A 25281-nucleotide genomic window follows, 5' to 3' on the forward strand; every position below is an offset into this window, starting at 1 on the left:
GACCATGTTAGTTTGTTAGTGATGTGGACACCAAGGAACTTGAAGCTCTCAACCTGCTCCACTACAGAATGGGGGCGTGCTCGGTCCTCTTCTTTTTCCTGTAGCCCACAATCATCTCCTTTGTCTTGATCACGTTGAGGGAGAGGTTGATGACCTGGCACCACACGGCCAGGTCTCTGACCTTCTCCCTATAGGCTGTCTCATCGTTGTCGGTGATCAAGCCTACCATCAGGCCTACCATCAGCAAACGTAATGATGGTGTTGCAGTCGTGCCTGGCCATGCAGTCATGAGTGAACATGGAGTACAGGAGGGGACTGAGCACGCACCCCTGAGCTTAGTGATGCTGTTCAGTGTCTCAACGTGCAACAAATATGAGCCAATATTCAAGCCTATACTGAATAGCTTCTAAAAGTTTATAAACTATGTTATTTCTGGAGGTAAAATAGGTGTCAGAAGAAACCTATTGCGATGATAACACACGCACGCACCAACATATTCACACACACACACTAAGCCAAATGCATAACTAATGGCAGCAGTCTGGTTGAAATAACTTGGGGCAAGTGTTCCATACACATTTTCAGGGTCACTCATCAATATCATGTCCTCATAAATATTTGGAACAGTGTCCATCTTCTCCACGGTTTTGTCTATTATTGAACTTGACCGATGTAACCCTTAAAGTGTACTGTCTCTTTAAGAGCTGTCACTCGAGTCATTTTCTGCAACAAGATGGCGGTCGTTCCAGAGAACAGAGTCCTCTCTTTCAGTGTTTTTAAATGGAGCTCTTATTCCTCCACATATTTACCAGAGTGAGTAATGCACACATACGTTGACCACATTTATGTGTTTGTTTTCGTGGCTGCAGGTGTCATTAACTGCCACAGTGCATCGAAATCTCTCCACGGCCTAGCTTGACAGCGAGCTAACTACTCCACCTAACGTTAGGCAACGGGGATAACGTTAGCTAGTTAGATTTACTCGAGTAAACAAAATGCACACATAGCTAGCTAGCTAAATTGATTACTTGTTTGTACTGTCTTGCCATGCACTGTAAAGGCGATACTGGTAACTATCTAACAGCTGTACTAACGAGTTGGCAAAAAAAAAAGCTAGCTAGTTAACAGTTAGCGAGCTCGCAAACTAGACGAGCATGTCACCACCACCACTGGTTGGTAGCCAAAACCAGTCATTACTTTTTATATTAGCTAGTTAGCTAAATAGTTAACTAATCATACTATATAGCTAGTTTTTTCTCCTACACTTTTTGTAGGCATGTTTAGTCTGACTGTTCTGTACCCGTTCGTGCAAAGCCAATGGGATAACTAGCTAATGTTAGCTAATGTTAGCTAGCGAGCTAGTATGTCTCTATGGCATTGCTTGGGTAACTTGACACCATCGGAAATGCCTGTAAAGTCAGCTAGCTATTTATGGAGCCTATTATCCCGCGCTTTTAAAAACGCGTGGAATTGCTATTTTCAGCACTAATTAGCTTGGTACTGGCTGAAAATATGTTTATTGTGCTGCGTTTACACAGGCAGCCCTATTCTGATCATTTTTTCCTCTAATGGGTCTTTTGTCCTTACACATCAGATATTTTTCAGAGCTGATCTGATTGGTCAAAAGAGCAGTTGGTGAAAAAAAGATCAGAATTGGTCTGCCTTTGTAATTGCAACCTTGAAGACAGTAGTATCACTGCCTCTGTCACAATACCATCCCATGAGTGATGATGATGATGAGATCAGTTATCATATATGTCATCATCAGTAGGCCTAAGGTCGCAGTCCGTTTTCTTATTTAACACGTCAAATAACACTATTTTATATGTCAAATAAGCTTATTGACCAATCAGGACTTTAATATGACTGCACGTCACTTAATAATTTAACATGTACATTTTATACGTAGTGATTACACTATCACTCAAATTTCATATGTCACAGTGATTCACTGGTACGTATGCTATGATGCTGTTAAAGTATTGTTTCGCGCACCAGCCACTGCAACACGAGGCAGACACACACTTCCCCAAGCTCTGGGACTGCTGGTCAGAAAACAAACAAGCTAGCTAGCTGATGGATGCAAACAATGTTCTCCCCCAAAAACATAGCAAAACGACATAATCTGTTTCAGTAGCTTTCTAGCTAGTTAACTATATATATATATATATATATTTAAAAGTATGTGAAGCATTTGGAATTACCTGGATTTCTGCATAAATTGGTCATATAATTTGATCTGATCTTCATCTAAGTCACAACAATAGACAAACACAGTCTGCTTACACTAATAACACAAACAATTATATGTTTTCATGTCTTTATTGAACACACCATGTAAACATTCACAGTGCAGGGTGGGAAAAGTATGTGAACCCTTGGGTTTACTAACTGGTTGACCCTGCTTTGGCAGCAATAACCTCAACCAAACGTTTTCAGTAGTTGCGGATCAGACCTGCACAACGATCAGGAGGAATTTTGGACCATTCCTCTTTACAAAACTGTTTAAGTTCAGCAATATTCTTAGGATGTCTGGTGTGAACCGCTCTCTTGAGGTCATGCCACAGCATCTCAATTGGGTTGAGGTCAGGACTCTGACTGGGCCACTCCAGAAGGCGTATTTTCTTCTGTTGAAGCCATTCTGTTGTTGATTTACTTCTGTGTGGGTCGTTGTCTTGTTGCATCGCCCAACTTCTGTTGAGCTTCAATTGGCGGACAGATAGCCTTACATTCTCCTGCAAAATGTCTTGATAAACTTGGGAATTCATTTTTCCGTCGATGATAGCAAGCTGTCCAGGCCCTGAGCCAGCAAAGCAGCCCCAAACCATGATGCTCCCTCCACCATACTTCACAGTTGGGATGAGGTTTTGATGTTGGTGTGCTTGTGTCTTTTTTTCTCCACACATATTGTTGTGTGTTCCTTCCAAACAACTCAACTTTAGTTTCATCTGTCCACAGAATATTTTGCCAGTAGTGCTGTGGAACATCCAGGTGCTCTTTTGCGAACTTCAGACATGCAGCAATGTTTTTTTTGGACAGCAGTGGCTTCTTCTGTGGTGTCCTCCCATGAACACCATTCTTGTTTAGTTTTTTATGTATCGTAGACTCGTCAACAGAGATGTTAGCATGTTCAAGAGATTTCTGTAAGTCTTTAGCTGACACTCTAGTATTCTTCTTAACCTCATTGAGCATTCTGCGCTGTGCTCTTGCAGTCATCTTTGCAGGACGGCCACTCCTAGGGAGAGTAGCAACAGTGCTGACCTTTCTCCATTTATAGACAATTTGTCTTACTGTGGACTGATGGACATCAAGGCTTTTAGAGATACTTTTGTAACCCTTTCCAGATTTATGCAAGTCAACAATTCTTAATCTTAGGTCTTCTGAGATCTCTTTTGTTCGAGGCATGGTCCACATCAGGCAATGCTTCTTGTGAATAACAAACTAAAATTTTGTGAGTGTTTTTTATAGGGCAGGGCAGCACTAACCAACATCTCCAATCTCGTCTCATTGATTGGACTCCAGGTTAGCTGACTCCCGACTCCAATTAGCTTTTGGAGAAGTCATTGTCATTAGTGACAAGGTAACAGGATAGATAATAGAGCAGCAGCGGGGAGCCATGTGATTAGCTATTTAGCAGTCTTATGGCTTGGGGGTAGACTCTGTTCAGGGTCCTGTTGGTTCCAGACTTGGTGCACTGGCACCGCTTGCTGTGCGGTAGCAGAGAGAACAATCTGTCTTGGTGGCTGGAGTATTTTGATAATTTTTTGGGCCTTCCTCCTGAATGGCAGGGAGCTCGGCTCCAGTGATGTACTGGGCCATACTCACCACCCTCTGTAGCGACTTGCGGTCGGGTGCCTTACAGCTGATGAGGGTGTTGATGTGAGCCATGACCAGCCTTCCATATGATTGAGATTGACTGCAGTTTCTGGTCATTGTTTTCAGGCTGGTTGCATTGGTGCTAGTTAAATACCAATACCTCCAGTTTCCAAGGATGAATCGGGTGCAACTGCTTGGGCTGTGGCTGGCTGGCAGCAGCAGCAGGACCACCATCCTTTCTCCCCTGCCTCTGGGATGGTTGCATCACCAAATTGGCTGGGAATACATTACATAGGATGAAGAAACAATACTCAGAGCTGCAGCTCCATACTACTTGTCAGACACCAGGGCTCTAAAGTGGGACCAATTTGGTTGCATATGCTACAAAATATTTTGCTGTGGGACCAGGAGTTTTATTTTAGGAACAAAGTCTCCCAGATAATAATTGTTGTAATGATAAGGCTTCGCTGTACCGTTGTTTCCGAGTACCGTTGGACTGCATTTTATATTCAAAAAACATGTCGTGGGACGTTCTACAACTACTAGCGTGGCTATAACCATTTGTTTACACGTTGTTCAGTCATGTTTCCTTGTTGACTAGCTAGCACACATATATCCAAACATTTGGTAGCACAGAAAGAAAGGAAAAGGGTAGCTTCTTCAGGAGATCAATGATCATAGCAATGAATGAATGACTGATCTCTTGCATGTCGTCATCACAAACCTGACCTTTTTAAAGACAGTGTAAAATGTTCAATGTAATGCATCTCGATAGAACCCTTTTGCTTTTGCACAATGTAGAAACCTAATATTCCTCAAATGTCTTTGTAATTTCAATGACAGGTATTTGTATCAACATTTTAGCTTTTATAATAAATGAATGTTTTTACAGTGTTACATACATTTCTAGGGCACAACATGTGCTTCAAAGGTAAATATAATTCATATAGGCCCAATATAGGTCTGTTTCTCAATTTAAAAAATCTTATTTTCTGGTGCTCCTATATTTTATGTGGTGCTACTAACCAGTGCTACCAATGAAACATGTTAATCAGACACAGAGAACTAATACTATACTGAACAAAGTATAAATGCAACAATTTCAACGATTTTACTGAGTTATAGTTAATATAAGGAAATCAGTCAATTGAAATGAAATCATTAGGCCCTAATCTATGGATTTCACATGACTGGGCACCCACTTGGGATCCAGGCCCACCCACTGGGGAGCCAGGCCCAGCCAATCTGAATTAGTTTTTCCCCACAAAAGGGCTTTATTACAGACACAAATACTCCTCAGTTTCATCAGCTGTCCAGGTGGCTGGTCTCAGACGATCCCACAGGTGAAGAAGCCGGTGTGGAGGTCCTGGGCTGGCATGGTTACACGTAGTCTGCGGTTGTGAGGCCGGTTGGACGTACTGCCAAATTCTCTGAAATGACGTTGGAGGCAGCTTATGGTATAGAAATGAACATTCAATTCTCTGGCAGCAGCTCTGGTGGACATTCCTGCAGTCAGAATGCCAATTGCACAGCTCCTCAAAACTTGAGACATCTGTGGCATTGTATTGTGTGACAAAACGGCACATTTTAGAGTGACCTTTTGTCCCGGTCACAAGGTGCACCTGTGTAATGCTCATGCTGTTTAATCAGCTTCTTGATATTCCACACCTGTCAGGTGGATGGATTATCTTGGCAAATGAGAAATGTTCACTAACAGGGATGTAAACAAATTTGTGCACACATTTTGAGAGAAATAAGCTTTTTGTGCGTATGTAAAAATTCTGGGATCTTTTATTTCCGCTCATGGCACATGGGACCAACTCTTTACATGTTGCATTTACATTTTTGTTCAGTATAGTTATCATTCTCTATGAGGATTCCTTAGTACTTGTTAGCATTCTGGTAAGTGATGTTTTTTGGGGCTTTGAATATTATGACTTTTTAAATAAATACCTGCAGTCAACTTGTGCACTAGGTAATAGATAAAGCAGATCGCGTTCATCATTTTGCCTGTTAGATAATTTTTCATTATGAAGCTTACCGGTACTAGTTTCCCAAAACAGCGGTGGTTAGCATTTACCCTGCATCCGCTGTGAGAATTCCTTAGTACTTGTTAGAATTTTGTTAGCATTCTAGTAAGTGAAGTTTTTAGGGTTTTTTTACATAAAAAAAATTTTTTTGCACCCCAGTAATACCGGTATGGAACTCTGGATACCGCCCAACCCTAATCATTGGTCTCTGATCTGTACTACACAGAAATGCATCATTTTACACAAAGGTAGAAATATACAGTATCATACTTTACATATATATTGTTCTAGACACTGGCTATTATTCTAAAGAGCTCCACTCCCAAACAAGACCAAATGTGGTTTGTCAGGACTGGACCAAATCTGATCCAATCATAGACTTCTATGTTTCACAAGTTTAGACATCACACTACAGCACAGTAGAGTTCAAAACAGTACAGTAGTGTCATATAGTGCAGTACATTATACTGTACTCTACTCTAGTGTGCTCTACTATACTGAACTCTACTGAACTATACTCAACTTTTTGTTGTCTAGACTGTTTTCATGCTCTTGCTTTGACAACCAGATGACAGAAAAATAAAACCGAAATGAGCTGAACATAAGGGAGGACAGTAGGTGACCCAACTGTGGTTTGTGACTACTATGATTTAGTAACAGTATTACGAGCTTTAATCACTTAATAATTAATAAACAGACATTTATATCAGTAAAAACACCAACTAGCCTAATTGGTAGGTCTACCTTTACTTGTTACATTTACATTTTAGTCATTTAGCAGACGCTCTTATCCAGAGCGACTTACAGTTAGTGAGTGCATACTTTATTTTTCATACTGCCCCCCCGTGGGAATCGAACCCACAACCCTGGCGTTGCAAACGCCATGCACTACCAACTATGCTACACCCCTGTGAACTTTCATTATCCTCCCTCCTCATGAGGGAGGGCAGGGCTCGACATTAACACTTGTCCACTTGCCCGGGGCAAGTAAAAAAAATAATCGGACAAGAAGAATATAGATTTAAGTTGCCCGAATGGAGAAGTTGAAAAAATCTTGCCAAAATCACAATATCAAACAATTAGGCTACTCTGATCAGAATTTGATCAGTGTCCTCCGGATGCAATGTGTTGCACACCGTCCTCCAAATCTCTGCAGAGCGCATCGGAGTATAATTATTGTAGGCCTGCATTGACAGGCACAAGCGGTCTTTCAATCATGCAGTCACAAGTAGGGCTGTTGAGGTGACCATATTACTGCCACACCGGCGGTTACAGTCATGAAGGCAGTCAAATTCCACATGACCATTTAGTCACAGTAATTAGGCTTCTCCAAGCTCTGATGCTGCTGATGGTCCAAACTTGCTAACTGCCTGGTACTCAGCTCTCTATTGTCCCTCTAATCACTCTGACATCAATGCAAATGTTTTCGAAAATCTAATCAAACACTTCATGAGAGCCCATGAGCTCATGTTGCGCAACATGTCTATAGACTATGCAATTGCCGGACAAAACAGAGTGATGGCCGCTAATGAAAAGAGGGGGATCCCATCAGTTTTCTATAGGCTAGGCCTACTATATTTATTTCTCAACTTTCCTAATATTAAGCACATTGCTTATATTTACAACAGGAGTATAGCCTACCTGGCTGGCATGAAAATAAACCACGGGGAAAAGCGTCCTCCATTCGCTATTTAAGTGCATAGATTACATGTTTTTTTCCCCCGCTGGCCGTGTTTCGATACAGGTGCATGATAATGGTCCATTCTAAATCAAAACAAATGTCACACATATATTATTTAGTATATGTAAAGATTAAATCAAGAAAAGTCTGATGGGTGACAATATTAGCCCATCACTTGTGAAATATATATTATCATTTGTGAATGATTCCCAGCATAAGAAACAATGCCTTTTTTTTCACCTGATGTAGCCTAGCACGTAGGCCTATATGTTTTAATAAGGTTTGTATCACAACTAAAGTGGCCAAATAACTTCTTAAAATTAAGAACATAAATCGGATTTACAAGGGGTGTAGAGCCTAACTGGCATAAATAAGCAGCGCGTGAGTTTCAAGTTTGGGGAAGATAATTTTCACCATTAAAAAGTTACCTTTTATAATAAAAGCATAATTGCATTTGCGGTCACTTTTGATAATGGTGTTTTCCGCGAATGGAACATAAGCGTTTATAGCCTAATACCATGTGCGCATTGCTGCGCGTATAATTTGAAGAAATAGCCTAATAGTTTCAACATTTTAAGCTAAACGTTCTGATCTGTTGCGTCAGCCACATTGCATAAATACGTTTTTTTGATGCTAGCGGTTGTATTAATTTGGGATCTATTGCATCCCACAACTGTCCCAGACTATGTTTGGAATATTTATTTATCGAATAGAATATGTTGACTTTTGTACTATGGGGGATAGTAGATTGACATAGGCTAATGCTTTTGCTGTTCGTTAGGCCTACTCATCTTGTTGGCTGACGAAAAGTAAATGTGGACAAGTTCTTCCAATATCTTCAATATGCATCTCGGAATTGGATAAGGATGCGCGCAGTTGCGTCGCTGATGTGTCTGGCTTAGAACGACCCGATCACGTGATGGAGAGCCATGAGAGTGAGAGGGCTTCGGATTGCGCAGCACGCTCAGAGAGAAGGGAACAACGCAGCACTCCCGGCCGCAAAAGGCATTGATTATCTTTAGGGTGCATTACGGCCACAAAGGGGATGCCGCTGCGAAATTCGAGTCATTATCAAGTGCTTGTCAAATTGTGAATGAGAGACTATTGGAGTGTGTACAGCCTGCGCAAAAAACAAAGTAGAGCTCATGCCTTTCAAGCGACTTTTTTTCTAATCATCATTACAATCTATAACAAATCTAAACATATAGCCCAACGTTTGTAGAACAACTAAAGTTACATTAATAACTCTCTAAATTAAGCATATAGGAGTACCTATTTCTTTGTTAACCACTCAACACAGAATAGCCACATGTGCGCACTCCCTCAAATCATCTGGAGAAAATATGTATATTTTATTCAGCTTTGTTCAATTGTATTCTTCATACTATAAAATAATGCCAAGGAATTATAAGCAAATCTTGTCTGCTAAATGAACTAGTATAGCCCACAGCCATTTGGCAGAGCCACATCAGGACCTAACATAAGGACAGCTCAGAGTATGCTATTATTTTCTTCTGAAATAGACTACATTTTCAAAATATCATGTTTCTTTAGACCTGTCTAAAATAAATAATGGATTTATTGTGAAGGTGTAGGCTATATTACATGGATTTATTAGACTTTTTAAAATGGTTTGTAGGCTATGTGTGGATGCTAAATGTCTTTATGTTAATTACCATAAGATCGACAGTTATTTGCTTGACAATCACCGGCTGATGAAATTTCGTGACCACCACAGCCCTAGTCACATGTGCACATTTGTTGATATTCAGTGCTAGTTAGTGAGTCATTTGCCCAGTTATAGATAATTTTTGGTCAGCAATGAAAATCCTGGAAAAGTCATGGTGTGTGCATCACCTGCCTGTGCCAGTGGGCCGTTGCCAGCGGAGGGAGATATATATATATATTTGCGCAGCAGGTAAAGTAAAGATGGCCAATTCAAAACATATTGTGTAGTTTGTCTGGTTATCTCACTAGTTAACGAACTTGGGTAGAAAAAGAGGGTAAAATACAAAAAAACTAATATATATATATTACGATTGAGCTATTAGCATGTATTAATGTCATTGTCATGTCCGATGTCCTAAAATAACTTTCCACCTGCACTCGTGTATAACCGCAAATGGCCGACACGCAGTTGATATGGGTATACAGTTGATGAAACCAATACTGCATACTCCGGTTGTAAAACCGTATGTCTCTCAAGCACTCAGAATTGGTTAGGATTCTCCTCTATTCAATACTGGCCATGTAATTCTGACAAAGTTTTAAAAATATTTTCTAAGAATATCCTAATTGACAAGTAACTCCTATGCTGTCAAGATCTCCCCTGAACACTGAATATTTTAGCCTTACAAATAGATAAGCATCTTAGTTTGCTACCTAGCCTAGCCTTAGCAATTTGATCCCTGGTTCGTTGAATGTGGGAATTATTTTATAAAAACATACAGTGGGGAAAAAAAGTATTTAGTCAGCCACCAATTGTGCAAGTTCTCCCACTTAAAAAGATGAGAGAGGCCTGTAATTTTCATCATAGGTACAGGTCAACTATGACAGACAAAATGAGAAAAAAAAATCCAGAAAATCACATTGTAGGATTTTTTATGAATTTATTTGCAAATTATGGTGGAACATAAGTATTTGGTCAATAACAAAAGTTTCTCAATACTTTGTTATATACCCTTTGTTGGCAATGACACAGGTCAAACGTTTTCTGTAAGTCTTCACAAGGTTTTCACACACTGTTGCTGGTATTTTGGCCCATTCCTCCATGCAGATCTCCTCTAGAGCAGTGATGTTTTGGGGCTGTCGCTGGGCAACACAGACTTTCAACTCCCTCCAAAGATTTTCTATGGGGTTGAGATGTGGAGACTGGCTAGGCCACTCCAGGACCTTGAAATGCTTCTTACGAAGCCACTCCTTCGTTGCCCGGGCGGTGTGTTTGGGATCATTGTCATGCTGAAAAACCCAGCCACGTTTCATCTTCAATGCCCTTGCTGATGGAAGGAGGTTTTCACTCAAAATCTCATGATACATGGCCCCATTCATTCTTTCCTTTAAACGGATCAGTCGTCCTGGTCCCTTTGCAGAAAAACAGCCCCAAAGCATGATGTTTCCACCCCCATGCTTCACAGTAGGTATGGTGTTCTTTGGATGCAACTCAGCATTCTTTGTCCTCCAAACACGACTGAGTTGAGTTTTTACCAAAAAAGTTATATTTTGGTTTCATCTGACCATATGACATTCTCCCAATCCTCTTCTGGATCATCCAAATGCACTCTAGCAAACTTCAGACGGGCCTGGACATGTACTGGCTTAAGCAGGGGGACACATCTTGCACTGCATGATTTGAGTCCCTGGCGGCGTAGTGTGTTACTGATGGTAGGCTTTGTTACTTTGGTCCCAGCTCTCTGCAGGTCATTCACTAGGTCCCCCCGTGTGGTTCTGGGATTTTTGCTCACCGTTCTTGTGATCATTTTGACCCCACGGGGTGAGATCTTGCGTGGAGCCCCAGATCGAGGGAGATTATCAGTGGTCTTGTATGTCTTCCATTTCCTAATAATTGCTCCCACAGTTGATTTCTTCAAACCAAGCTGCTTACCTATTGCAGATTCAGTCTTCCCAGCCTGGTGCAGGTCTACAATTTTGTTTCTGGTGTCCTTTGACAGCTCTTTGGTCTTGGCCATAGTGGAGTTTGGAGTGTGACTGTTTGAGGTTGTGGACAGGTGTCTTTTATACTGATAACAAGTTCAAACAGGTGCCATTAATACAGGTAACAGTGGAGGACAGAGGAGCCTCTTAAAGAAGAAGTTACAGGTCTGTGAGAGCCAGAAATCTTGCTTGTTTGTAGGTGACCAAATACTTATTTTCCACCATCATTTGCAAATAAAATCATTAAAAATCCTACAATGTGATTTTCTGGATTTTTTTCCCTCAATTTGTCTGTCATAGTTGACGTGTACCTATGATGAAAATTACAGGCCTCTCTCATCTTTTTAAGTGGGAGAACTTGCACAATTGGTGGCTGACTAAATACTTTTTTTCCCCACTGTACATTTAAACTCAGTTTTTCACAACTCCTGACATTTAATCCTAGTAAAAATGTCCTGTCTTAGGTCAGCTAGGATCACCACTTTTATTTTAAGAATGTGAAATGTCAGAATAATAGTAGAGAGTGATTTATTTAAGCTTTTATTTCTTTCATCACATTCCCAGTGGGTCAGAAGTTTACATACACTCAATTAGTATTTGGTAGCATTGCCTTTAAATTGTTTCTTGGGTCAAATGTTTCGGGTATCCTTCCACAAGCTTCCCACAATAAGTTGGGTGAATTTTGGCCCATTCCTCCTGACAGAGCTGGTGTAACTGAGTCAGGTTTGTAGGCCTCCTTGCTCGCACACGCTTTTTCAGTTCTGCCCACAAATCTTCTATAGGATTGAGGTCAGGGCTTTGTGATGGCCACTCCAATACCTTGACTTTGTTGTCCTTAAGCCATTTTGCCACAACTTTGGAAGTATGCTTGGGGTCATTGTCCATTTGGAAGACCCATTTGCGACCAAGCTTTAACTTCCTGAATGATGTCTTGAGATGTTGCTTCAATATATCCACATCATTTTCCTTCCTCATTATGCCATCTATTTTGTGAAGTGCACCAGTCCCTCCTGCAGCAAATCACCCCCACAGCATGATGATGCCACCCCTGTGCTTCACGGTTGGGATGGTGTTCTTCAGCTTGCAAGCTACCCCATTTTTCCTCCAAACATAACAATGGTCATTATGGCCAAACAGTTCTATTTTTGTTTCATCAGACCAGAGAACATTTCTCCAAAAAGTATGATATTTGTCCACATGTGCAGTTGCAAACCATAGTCTGGCATTTTTATGGTGGTTTTGAAGCAGTGGCTTCTTCCTTGCTGAGCGGCCTTTCAGGTTATGTCGATATAGGACTCGTTTTACTGTGGATCTAGATACTTTTGTACCTGTTTCCTCCAGCATCTTCACAAGGTCCTTTGCTGTTGTTCTGGGATTGATTTGCACTTTTCGCACCAAAGTACGTTCATCTCTAGGACACAGAACGTGTCTCTTTCCTGAGCGGTATGACGGCTGCGTGGTCCCATAGTGTTTATACTTGCATACTATTGTTTGTACAGATGAACGTGTTACCTTCAGGCGTTTGGAAATTGCTCCCAACGATGAACCAGACTTGTGGAGATCTACAATTTTTTTTCTGAGGTCTTTGCTGATTTCTTTTGATTTTCCCATGATATCAAGCTAAGAGGCACTGAGTTTGAAGGTAGGCCTTGAAATACATCCACAGCTACACCTCAAATTATGTCAATTAGCCTATCAGAAGCTTCTAAAGCCATGACATAATTTTCTGGAATTTTCCAAGCTGTTTAAAGGCACAGTCAACTTAGTGTATGTAAACTTCTGACCCACTAGAATTGTGATCCAGTGAATTATAAGTGAAATAATCTGTCTGTAAACAATTGTTGGAACAATTACTTGTCATGCACAAAGTAGATGTCCTAACCGTCTTGCCAAAACTATAGTTTGATAACAAGAAATGTGTGGAGTGGTTGAAAAACGAGGTTTAATGACTCCAACCTAAGTGTATGTAAACTTCCGACTTCAACTGTATTTCTAATACCTTTTAAAGACATGCTCCGGTACTTTGGCAACTACTTAAACCTCCTGCTTTGGACTAGATGTGTCAATGTGTAGTTCATACATGCATAATCTATGAGCAGAATTACTGTCTTACTTCAATTAGCCACGAAATCCCTAGTTCGAAAGCAACTGTTTTTCTGGAAGCTGTGATGCGCTATTTTTCCTCAATTTTCCCCCAAGTGGGCCAGCCCCCTAGCAATTCGAGTTCAACAAATGAGCTTCAGCCCCTCGCCATGTGAGTGACAGCTAGCAAGATACACATGATGCACCCACAGCAGAGCGAGAGAGAGCAGTGACGTGTTGCATGTACCGTATCATCACATGTGACGTAGTATGCAATTTTCGGGGACCACTGTTGGCTCATGAGTGCTATTTTCAGAACTACTGGCGAAAAAGTATACACAAGTACCGGAGAATCCCTTTAAGACTTTTTCTGGTAGATGTTTTCTAAGACCCCTTTTCCTTCTGTTTGACCAGAAATCAAAGTCAGTATTTATGCGTAATTTTTAAAATGGGAAATGGTTGAAAAATGTATCTATGCCTTCATTTCCCCAAAATATATTTTATTTGACACCCAATTTGATATGCTGCTATGATCTTCCTTCACATGTGGTGCTCATGGGTCCTTTTACATTGAAATTACCCTATCCCTTTGCTCACAACAAATGATGGTTGGATGTTGGCTGAAAAATGTCCTTTCTCCCATCTTTCCCTTTCTGTGTGTAGAAACATCTTGGTGGACAAACCCAATGACCAGTCCTCCAGGTGGTCGTCTGAGAGCAATTACCCTCCACAGGTAACGTCTGCTGTGTCCCGCCCACATAGATACCTGTCTCATACATACAACATCTGTGTTCTCAATTCACTGGTGGCTGCAAAATAGTAGCGCCTACCTGGTTGTTTAGCAACAAAACCGACGCGTGTTCAACTATGGGGCAAAACAGACTGAGTTGGCTTAGATTGTTGACAACATGTAAACTATATTTAGTCTCCAGTGTTTATTAAAAACATAAATACATTTGCACAATGAGCACTTGTTGTCTCTCAAGTACATAGTTACAGTTTTTGGTTAGCTAGCTAGCGAATTTGAGCCATTTTAGTATTGACGTGAAATCAGTCAAAACACCTCAAAACAAGACATGTTATCAAGAACAAGATGAAACGAGTCACTTACGATTCCCCACATGGCAGTTTCTTGTCATTGTTGGTAGCTATCTGGCCATCCACAATCATAACTCACTTACCTCTGCACCATTGAAGCGTGCGTTGTCAGCTAACCCATGTACAGGATGCACGTCTTGACCCAATGACTTGCATTTGCACTTTTATGAATAGAAAGTGGCCCAGCGCAGTGTGTTTGACTGTCTTGTGGTTACAGCCAGAGGAAATTGAAAGTTTGTTTTTGCAGGAAGAGGAAACTAAGCATGTCAGTCTTAACAACCCAAGCTAGACATTCAAGTGTGGCAGAGGCAAAACTCCACTGCATCTGTTTACGTCAAATACTTTTCACTCTATAAAAATGTTGAACTCTCATCAACCCCTTTTATCTTTTCAAAGAGAGCGAGGTTGTGGAAAGGTGAAACCTTGAAAATAAGTATACTGAATAAATAATAAAGCCTTATCCCATAAATCACCCCATCGCAAAGCTTATTTTCTTTATTCAATAAATGAAGACGGCCCTTTTCATATAAATGTTTTATAACAGTTTCCGTGGCAACAAGAATCAACAAAGCATTGAGATACGGGTCGTTCATTATCAAGTGTGCCATGTATTTAGGTGACAGGTCAGGACTATTTTGAAAAAGCAAGATCGATATACCTAAGCCTAGGAATAATCCCTCTGTGTTAAATCTACCCGCAAAATGTCTGCCGTATTATTGATGAAAACTGTTGAAGATGAAACTGTATCAGAGGACCCATTAGTAAGCCTAGCAGATGCACTCTGGTGTTTTATTGTTCACTTACACAACCATTTAAACCTACAGGACATGTAGAAACATGGGTCTCCAGGGATTGTGGGTTGCCTGGTTTCCGGAAAGCAGATTTAATCGATGTTCAATCTGTGCTGCTCTGTCCCCTCAGTCTCTCCCAGAGGGCTCAGCCCAGTGACCTGTCCTGTCGGCAGCATATATGCCCAGGCTAGTTACCACTCCAATGACCTGTAAACATGTCCCATAGTTTGATTGTGCAGCAGCTCCTATACACAGTATTTCTCCTCTGCTGTCTGTGCCATCTGCAGTGTTGTGTAACATGTTAGAAGAGCAGTAGAATGAAAACTGTGGTGTCATGTTTTGCTTATATATGGATCAGAGACTGCTGATCAAATTCTCCCCTCTATTTTGCACTCTGTTTTCCCTCCAGTACTTATTGTTGAAAATGGAAAGGCCTGCGATCGTTCAGAGCATCACCTTCGGGAAGTATGAGAAGACTCACGTGTGCAACCTGAAGAAGTTCAAAGTGTTTGGTGGGATGAGTGAAGAGAACATGACAGAACTCCTGTCCAGGTGATGGGCAGAGGGACAGTGAAGTGTAATCCTTTACTGTATAAATAACCTACCTTACTCTATCTGTACCTTATTTCTTTTATTTTTCTCTTCTATTCCTCTGCAGTGGCCTGAAGAATGACTACAACAAGGAGACCTTCACCTTGAAGCACAAGATTGACGAACAGATGTTTCCTTGCAGATTTGTTAAAATAGGTGAGTTTGGAAATGGCTTGGGCCTACGTGTTGTACAGACTCTGTCCAGTTTGAAAATGATTGGAGTGAGGGGATGCTACAGGGCTAGAGATGGAAATAAGTCAAAATGGCGAAATAGTTAATGACTTAAATTATAGACCATTCTCTCTGTCTCTCTCTCAGTGCCTCTGATGTCTTGGGGGCCCAGTTTTAACTTCAGTATCTGGTACATTGAGCTGCATGGCATTGAGGAACCTGATGTAGTTCAGCCCTGTCTTAACTGGTACAGCAAGGTGAGCCTGCCTCTGAGACACACTCGCACACACTCACATACACAGTTGGGGTTAAGGGAGAGAATCAGTCTGAGTGGATTACTTAAGCAATAAGGCCCGCGAGGGTGTGGTATTTGCAGAGTGCCTGGATACAGCCCTTAGCCATGGTATATTGGCCATATACTACAAACTCCAGAGGTGCCTTATTGATATTATAAACTGGTTACCAACGTAATTAGAGCAGTAACAATAATATTTTGTCATACCTATGGTATATGGTCTGATATACCACGGCTGTCAGCCAATCAGCATTCAGGGCTCGAACCACCCAGTTTATAATATGAAGTATAACATTTGTGATGAAAAACATTGAACAAAGATGGAGGCGATATTACAGTGAGCGTGTCCCCTCCCATCCCCTTGGCCCTCCCCCTGTGCTCCTCTAGTACCGGGAACAGGAAGCGATCCGCCTGTGCCTGAAGCACTTTCGGCAGCATAACTACACAGAGGCCTTTGAGTCGCTGCAGAAGAAGACGCGCATCGCGTTGGAACACCAAATGCTGACACACCTTCACGATCGCCTGGTGCTCCGGGGAGACTTTGACGCCTGTGAGGAGCTCATCGACAAAGCCGTCAAAGGTCGTGACACCCACACCTCCTCAGACACAGACCGATGGAGGCTGGACCTACTGCCCTGTACACATCAACTGCAATACAACTACATGACCTCAATCATCATACTATCTACAGATGTCTACCGTCCCATCACTGAGGACTTAGCTCAGCTTATATTTAGCTCATAGATTTAGTGGATACTATAGACATTATTAATTATTTACACTATAGACCCATCTATCTGTACATTACCTTTTCATTTTATCAGATTTATTTGAAACCTCATTGTGTGGCAATGTCATCCTGACAGCACGCTTTCTTTTGAGATTGAAAAGGTAACAAAATTATTCACTTCTAGCTCCTGGCTAAAATAATCTGGACCATCTTCCTGTGTTTGACCATCTCCTCTGTAGACGGTTTATTTAACCAGTACATCAGCCAGCAAGAGTACAAGCCAAGATGGAGTCAGATTATCCCCAAGAGTAACAAAGGTACAACCGCCCAAGAGCCAAGCCCAGACGACATGAACAGTGAGACAAACTACTCAAGTAGGAAATGTTTTCTTATTAACAAAATGCTATGGTACGCTGTACACTACCGCTCTATTGTGATTCATTCATGTTTTTCCCCGTCCCCCTTTCTCTTCTGCTCCTTCTCCATTCCCCCTCAACATTCCAACCCTCTCCTACATTTTATTCCCTCTTTTCCCTCAACCCCTTTCTCTCGCTCTCCCGCTCCATCTCTCTCTCCAGGTAATGAGGATGACAACAGACCAGGGATGAGGGGAGGTCATCAGATGGTCATCGACGTTCAGACAGGTGAGGCATGCTGGCTAACACCACACCTAGACAACACCCCCTATAATGTCGGCCATTATTTCCACTGGAATTCTCCTCTTCAAATTTGTTTTACAAACTGGCCTTAAATGCCCCCACCAGAGGGCAATGCCACCTCTATTTCAATGTAATTCCTGTCCGATAGTGGACATTTACGTTTATGTGCCACCTCCGAAGAATGACGCAGGCTACTAATACATATTCACGAATTGGGGGTGGGTACGTTGTGGGTGTTTTCCACGTGGAGTGGACAGAAAACAACAAGTAGGGTACTGAAAGCTGTCAGTGTACCTAGCTAGCATGCTAACCTTATCTGGCTAACTAATGTTATCTGTTGCTACACTGTATTCAAAAGATTAGCCAGCTAGGCTATGGCTGGTTCTGGAGCTGGATTTGTCATAAGCATGTAGGGAAAATGTTGCCACAGACGGACAGGGGAAACCAGTGTCTTTGACTTTGCCATCTATTGTTATCTCCGAAGTTTTGGCATCTTTCATAAGATCCGCCATATAAGATGAAGCTCCGGTAATATGGATAGCCTAACTATCAGGGGCGCAACTTTCACTGGGGACGGGGGGACATGTCCCCCCCACATTCTGAAATTGCATTTTTGTCCCCTCCAGTGTTATCATTGGAATGTGATACAAAATGAGGCAACGGTGTGCTTCAGGACCATGCGGACGCCTCAGAGCGGTCAAGTAGGTTGTTTGGAGTGTGTATCCGACTCGATTAAAAAAAGTAATATTCTATGTCCCCCCCACTTCTAAAACCAAAGTTGCATCCCTGCGCACTATTGAACGGTTTGGACTTGAGATGCATTTTTCTACATTGTAATGGACACGGTGCAACCTTTGGTAGGCTCATAACATGGTTCTCACAGCTAGGGGAAGTGAAATCATAGGCTGCAATGACTGCACGCCGCAATTTATATGTAACAACGCCCTGAGCACATCGGACACAAAACAAAACACTGATACTTGATGTAACAACAGCACAAAATAGATAAACAAGTTTGTGGAAACTTATGATTTCTAGCTGCACCAATCAAAGCAATGGAGCGTGTTCAAAACCATTCATCTTCGGGGGAGCGGGGTTACAAAATGCAATCATATCACAGGCAATTTGACCATTTATAAAATGGTCTCATATATTTTTTTGAATACAGACTAGCTAAATAAATAAGTGCAACTTCACAAATTATCCAATGGATTATGATAATTTGCTGGTAAAAAAGTAGAGGTGTAGAAACATAAGTTTGCACCCCCTATTTTAATTTGCGACATGGCTCAGGCAGCCAGGTGTAGGCTGTGGCGAAAAACTGTAGCCAGAGACAGAAGAGGAAGCGAGACACCTCACTGGCTGTATTTATCCACCATCTTTGCTGTAGCCAAATATTCTCTATTAAATTGCTCAGCTTAGTCACGACTCTCAAACTTTGCAGGTGTTTCTTATTAGTAAACAATGCCATGCGGGTGGGTGGTACCATTTCAAGTAAAGCTCAGCCCTGAAACGAAACATAGGCTAAAAATAATTTGCATGTCATTTCATAGGAAAAGACACGGCATTGACATGAATTTGCACAAAGTGGGCAGTTCAGGGTTGTCACTTGTGCAACATCGTGGGTAAGCTCTGGCCATAGTCTTTCAACTCAAAAGTGGATTTCTACTTCTGTGGGCGTTTAAGACATATGTTATAGCCTTTTAAAGCTGTTTTGCAGAAGACAGTGGTGTTATTTCAGTGCTCGGTAATGTTTTGGTGGCTTACTCGCCTGCAGGCGTTTGTAAAGACAAAGGCTTGTATTGTGTGCGTGTGTATACAGGCTGTGAGAAGCCTTGCATCTCACTGGTCTGTCTCTCAGGCCCCCAGACACTGAGTACTCTGTTTTTGGTCAATCCAGATGACCTAGAGTAACCCCACAACCTACAAAAACCTCCACACGGTCTGCACGTCATGCAGACATTACCCCTGTGTGCCGCTCTGCTGATCTGCCATGGTTACAGCCCATTGAACCTGTGCACCGCTGTGTTAATTATGCACTCATGCTACTCAGTTCAGGGGTTCTTCAGGACTCTAGAAGTCATGATTTCCCCAAAAATTCTCATGATTGCACTCAGTATGGCAACATGTAGCCTAAGTGTTTATCTTGAATAGCCTTTTTCTATCCCTTAACCCTTTACACTCGTAGGAGTTGGCCTCCATGGATAGGGCAACATTGAAATGTTTCTAACAGAAGAAATATGAGAAACAAATGCATAACCATGGTAGCCATTGAAAGGGAAGACTTTTGACATTATGGGGAAATAATCGGACCAAAGGTGAGGACACAACAGTCAAGTGTTAGATTAAGAGGTCTAACTGGTGTCTCAAAGTGGCCACACACCTCTCCAAAGTGTGCACAGTTACTAAATCATTTCAATTCACTTTTATGACTCAAGGAAAGAGCCTTCAAATATTAGGTGCTTTTTTAGCTCTCCTAGCTGTACCGTTGAAGAATTGAAGCAAGCACACTTTTATTTGGAACACAGGCCTGCATCCCCACCATCACACAATGATTGTTTACGCAATCCAAAATTGGTCCATTATAAATTGCATTCTGGGTCAGGTGGGCATAATTTGAAAGCTTATTCTATTGTCAACATGACTAGCTAAGTTATAAAATACCATCTTAGTGTTAGGCTTTCAGAAGGCACTTCAGAGAAACTGATAGTCACTTTGGTGTGCATAGAATGGATTAATGAGTGCATTCAGGTGTGTGTTCTGCTGCAAATTTTCTTCACAATGTGACAAACAGGTTCCTTCTGTTAAAAAACAACAACAGGGTATGACGCCATGTCATCCTTGTCACTGTACATCAAATAGGGATCATAAACGTTGATACTGTAAAGGACATGAATTTCATCATATGGAAAAGCGAAGCACACATTTGGACTTGTGGGTGTGTGGTTTGCTTGTATGACATCAAAGCAGTATTTAATATAATCAACGTCTCATCTTTCAAAACAAATCGAGTCCTCTTGATCCAGTATTCCTCTCTCTCAGACGACAAAACATGTACAAAAGTAGCCCAATTAGCGGGAGGACGGGGGCATCTTCTTGTTGTGCTTAGTGCTGCTGTTTAGAACGCCTGTCAGTTGAATCCCATACAGCACTGTAAAGTGGAGACCCTGACTTCTGACGTCTTGTATAGCATGTTACTGTATAGCCACTGCATTCCAATGGCGCTTATCAGTGACCAAATCTGCCATTTTCAACCAGTATACAAGTTGTGTGTAAAGGGATAGTTTCAGGACCATTTTCCTTGACTTTAGACTTGTTGGTGTTTCAGTATAGGCACCGTAGTAGTTCAGTGATGTTGAATGCATCCCAGGTGTTGACCAGCATTGGCTTCTTGTTTCCTACAGAGACGGTGTATCTTTTTGGGGGCTGGGACGGCACACAGGACCTGGCTGACTTCTGGGCCTACAGTGTTCAGGAGAACCAGTGGGTCTGCATCTCCAGAGACACAGAGAAGGAGGTGAGGGCGCAAGATGTATGAAAGAGAGAAGGATGGAGGGAAAGTGGAAAAGAGGAGTTATTGTGACACAGAACAAGACATCAACTGTTAAATGGTCCATACTGATTGTTACAGCTGCTTAATGAGCAGAACACTAGATTATTTATGCATTTACTTTTATTTGTTTTATTTAACCTTTATTCATACAGGTTTTTCTCATTGAGATAAAATCTATTTTTCAAGAGAGACCTGGTCAAACAACAGCAGGGGGAACAAAGTTTCAGACAAAACAACTTACATACACTAACACAACATTGAACAAAACTATAGACACGCATACAGTACAACAACTACATATTACGTAAAGAAACTGCAGTTTTCTCTGTTGAAGGTAATGTCTATCTAACGGATGATTATAATGAAGATAATAGTTGATTGCTTCACTATAGGAAAATATTACAAAGGCACAATGTTTTTGAGCAGGTACTGGATATCAACAAAGTTCAGTAAATGGTAGAAACGCACATAGACTGCAGGGGGCCGGGTTGTCTTGTTTGACCATTTCTTGATAGGTTGTGTGATGGCTTACTATGTCCCCCCTGTCCTTTCCCAGAGTGGTCCCAGTGCTCGGTCCTGTCACAAGATGTGCATCGACAGCCAGCGGCGGCAGATCTACACACTCGGCCGCTACCTAGACTCCAGCGTCAGGAACAGCAAGTCTCTGAAGAGTGACTTCTACCGTTACGACGTTGACGCCAACACCTGGACACTGCTCAGCGAGGACACGTCAGCCGACGGCGGGCCCAAGCTCGTCTTTGACCACCAGGTAACCCCATTATCACGCCCTTCACACAGCTGTATCATACACGTCCAAACTGGACCAAACTGGCTAGGAGTGAATTGAAACACTTTGGGCCTAATTCAAAATTGGTTACAGAGTTTCTGTGGATTCAATAATTGGTACACTCAACCATCTGGAGGTGAGACCAGAGCACTGATGATGAAGGCTTAGCCAGCTACAGTCTTGACATATTTTCCTCGTGTCCCACTTTTTAAGCTAAAAATGGATCTGGAAATGCCAAGGATTTTTGCATCATTTTCCCACTGCTCTAAGCCCAACACTGACATCCAAATGTTGAATCTCATGACTCTCTCTTCCTACCCAACCTTTCTCTCCTCCTCTCTCCTCTCCCTTTCTCTCATTCTTACTCCCTCTTTCCTCCCTCTCCCTATAGATGTGTATGGACTCGGAGAAACACATGATCTATACGTTTGGCGGTCGGATCCTGATGTGTAACGGCAGTGTGGAGGACAGCAGGACGTCCGAGCCCCAGTTCAGTGGGCTGTATGCCTTCCACTGCCAGGCCGGAACCTGGAGCCTGCTCAGAGAAGACTCCTGCAACGCTGGGCCTGAGGACGTCCAGTCACGCATCGGACACTGCATGCTCTTCCACACTGTGAGTTATGGGAGTAGTACCATGACTGGTGTTGATGGTAGGGTAATGTTGCGTGGATGATACTGAACTGTGCTCATACATGGATACTCACACATATCAACACACAATGTGGCAACTTTGCGGTGACATTCTTTATAGAATTCAGCACAAAGACCAGAATGAGTTATTGACAGAAATAAATCAATACCCACACAATCCTGACTGAAGCATTCAGAAGAGCCAAAATGGCTTTCTGCTTTGTGTTTTTAGAGAAAGCCAATGACATAACGGAACAAATATGCACCGATTTTACTCTCAGGACTTTTAAGAAGCCAAGGAAAATTGAACTGATAGTTCTGACTATCTTGTTTCACAGAAGAATGTAAACCATTCAGAGCGTTGCCATGAATTAGATTTTGCTCCTCTCTCTCTCTCTCTCTCTCTCTCTCACCCCCACCCCACCCTTTCTCTAGAGGAATCGTTGTCTGTATGTGTTTGGAGGTCAGAGGTCAAAGACGTACCTGAATGACTTCTTCAGCTACGACGTGGACGGGGACCATGTGGAGATCATCTCAGACGGAACCAAGAAGGACTCCGGCATGGGTAAGACTGGCTACTTAGTCACTTAAGCCACCAGGGACAGTAACTGTTAATGCCAAGGGTGGAGGATAGTACAGCCGACACACCTTCATTGTTTAGTGCCAACATTTTGTTCCAAACGGATCTGCTCAGGTCTCATATTGGCAGGTTATTACAAGGCTAAACTCATCTAGGTTTTCATGTCAAAGTCCCCTCACCGCCTTCAGCTTGTTGCACCCTGGGTTCCACACATTCTGCAGGGCAACAGAGAATCGTGGCCGCAGTGCGTTTCTTTACAAAATTGGAATTCATAATTGCTTGCTGTAGTTAGAAAGTGAGCAGTTGATTTCATCAGCTTCTGAGAATAGCATTTTTGTCATGTGCAAATGATTCTTAGAAAATCCCACCCCCGTATTATTGTGGTATTTAGTAAAACGTCACAGGAACGTTAATTAGATTGCTCTCTCACCACACACACACACACTGTCTCAATCTCTCACAATATACTTTCTCTTTACTTTTTGTTCTCACTCTCTCACAGAACCACAATCTTTCATCCTCTACTTTTTCTAACACACACACAGGGTAGCAAAGCTACTGGTAATTTACCAAAGTTACTGTAATCTTCAGTCATTTTTGGTAATTAACAGAAAACATATGGTAACTATTCAATTATTATATCTGAGTCCATATTGTTCATGACTTTCTAGTGGATAGACCATATGGTTCAAGAGAAAATAGCCTAATTAATGAAAAAAAGCATCTAATTAACAATGGCATTATTTTCAATTAACTCTGCAACTCTTCCAACTGTTGGCTTTATTCACAACTGCCACCACTTTGACACCTAAACATTGACAACAAACACATGTTGAAATAGTAAAATAAAGCAGCTATAAACAAAATGTTATATATAACTCAGCAAAAAAAGAAACGTCCTCTCACTGAACTACGATTATTTTCAGCAAACTTAACATGTGTAAATATTTGTATGAACATAACAAGATTCAACAACTGAGACATAAACTGAACAAGTTCCACAGACATGTGACTAACAGAAATTGAATAATGTGTCCCTGAACAAAGGGGGGGTCAAAAGTAACAGTCAGTATCTGGTGTGGGCTCCAGCTGCATTAAGTATTGCAGTGCATCTCCTCCTCATGGACTGCACCAGATTAGCCAGTTCTTGCTGTGAGATGTTACCCCACTCTTCCACCAAAGCACCTGCAAGTTCCCGGACATTTCATGGTGGGGGAATGGCCCTAGCCCTCACCCTCCGATCTAACAGGTCTCAGACGTGCACAATGGGATTGAGATCCGGGCTCTTCGCTGGCCATGGCAGAACACTGACATTCCTGTCTTGCAGGAAATCACGCACAGAACGAGCAGTATGGCTGGTGGCATTGTCATGCTGGAGGGTCATGTCAGGATGAGCCTGCAGGAAGGGTACCACATGAGGGAGGAGGAAGTCTTCCCTGTAACGCACAGCTTTGAGATTGCCTGCAATGACAACAAGCTCAGTCCGATGATGCTGTGACACACCGCCCCAGACCATGACGGACCCTCCACCTCCAAATCAATCCCGCTCCAGAGTACAGGCCTCAGTGTAACGCTCATTCCTTCGACGATAAACGCGAATCCGACCATCACCCCTGGTGAGACAAAGCCGCGACTCGTCAGAGAAGAGCACTTTTTCCCAGTCCTGTCTGGTCCAGCAACGGTGGGTTTGTGCCCATAGGCGACGTTGTTGCCGGTGATGTATGGTGAGGACCTGCCTTACAACAGGCCTACAAGCCCTCAGTCCAGCCTCTCTCAGCCTATTGCAGACAGTCTGAGCACTGATGGAGGGATTGTGTGTTCCTGGTGTAACTCGGGCTGTTGTTGTTGCCATCCTGTACCTGTCCCGCAGGTGTGATGTTCGGATGTACCGAACATCACACATGGTCTGCCACTGCGAGGACGATCAGCTGTCCGTCCTGTCTCCCTGTAGCGCTGTCTTAGGCGTCTCATAGTACAGACATTGCAATTTATTTCCCTGGCCACATCTGCAGTCCTCATGCCTCCTCGCAGCATGCCTAAGGCACGTTCACGCAGATGAGCAGGGACCCTGGGCATCTTTCTTTTGGTGTTTTTCAGAGTCAGTAGAAAGGCCTCTTTAGTGTCCTAAGTTTTCAT

The 25281-nt window shown here is 42.2% G+C and overlaps 1 protein-coding gene across 1 annotated transcript in view; it reads left to right on the top strand.

The window, feature by feature from the left end:
- Positions 1-724: 724 nt before the first annotated feature.
- LOC121548522 (muskelin) overlaps positions 725-25281 on the top strand; it is a 35646-nt gene continuing 11089 nt past the window's right edge. The window contains exons 1-12 of the mRNA XM_041859987.2: positions 725-813; positions 13924-13993; positions 15559-15701; positions 15808-15896; positions 16059-16168; positions 16594-16786; positions 17176-17310; positions 17515-17580; positions 21000-21112; positions 21705-21917; positions 22327-22548; positions 23001-23130. Of these exons, the coding sequence (XP_041715921.2) occupies positions 734-813; positions 13924-13993; positions 15559-15701; positions 15808-15896; positions 16059-16168; positions 16594-16786; positions 17176-17310; positions 17515-17580; positions 21000-21112; positions 21705-21917; positions 22327-22548; positions 23001-23130 (1564 nt within the window). The 5' untranslated portion in view covers positions 725-733. The remainder of the gene's footprint in view (positions 814-13923; positions 13994-15558; positions 15702-15807; positions 15897-16058; positions 16169-16593; positions 16787-17175; positions 17311-17514; positions 17581-20999; positions 21113-21704; positions 21918-22326; positions 22549-23000; positions 23131-25281) is intronic.

The sequence above is a fragment of the Coregonus clupeaformis genome, unplaced genomic scaffold (genome assembly GCF_020615455.1).
Source record: "Coregonus clupeaformis isolate EN_2021a unplaced genomic scaffold, ASM2061545v1 scaf0124, whole genome shotgun sequence".
Lineage (NCBI taxonomy): Eukaryota > Metazoa > Chordata > Actinopteri > Salmoniformes > Salmonidae > Coregonus > Coregonus clupeaformis.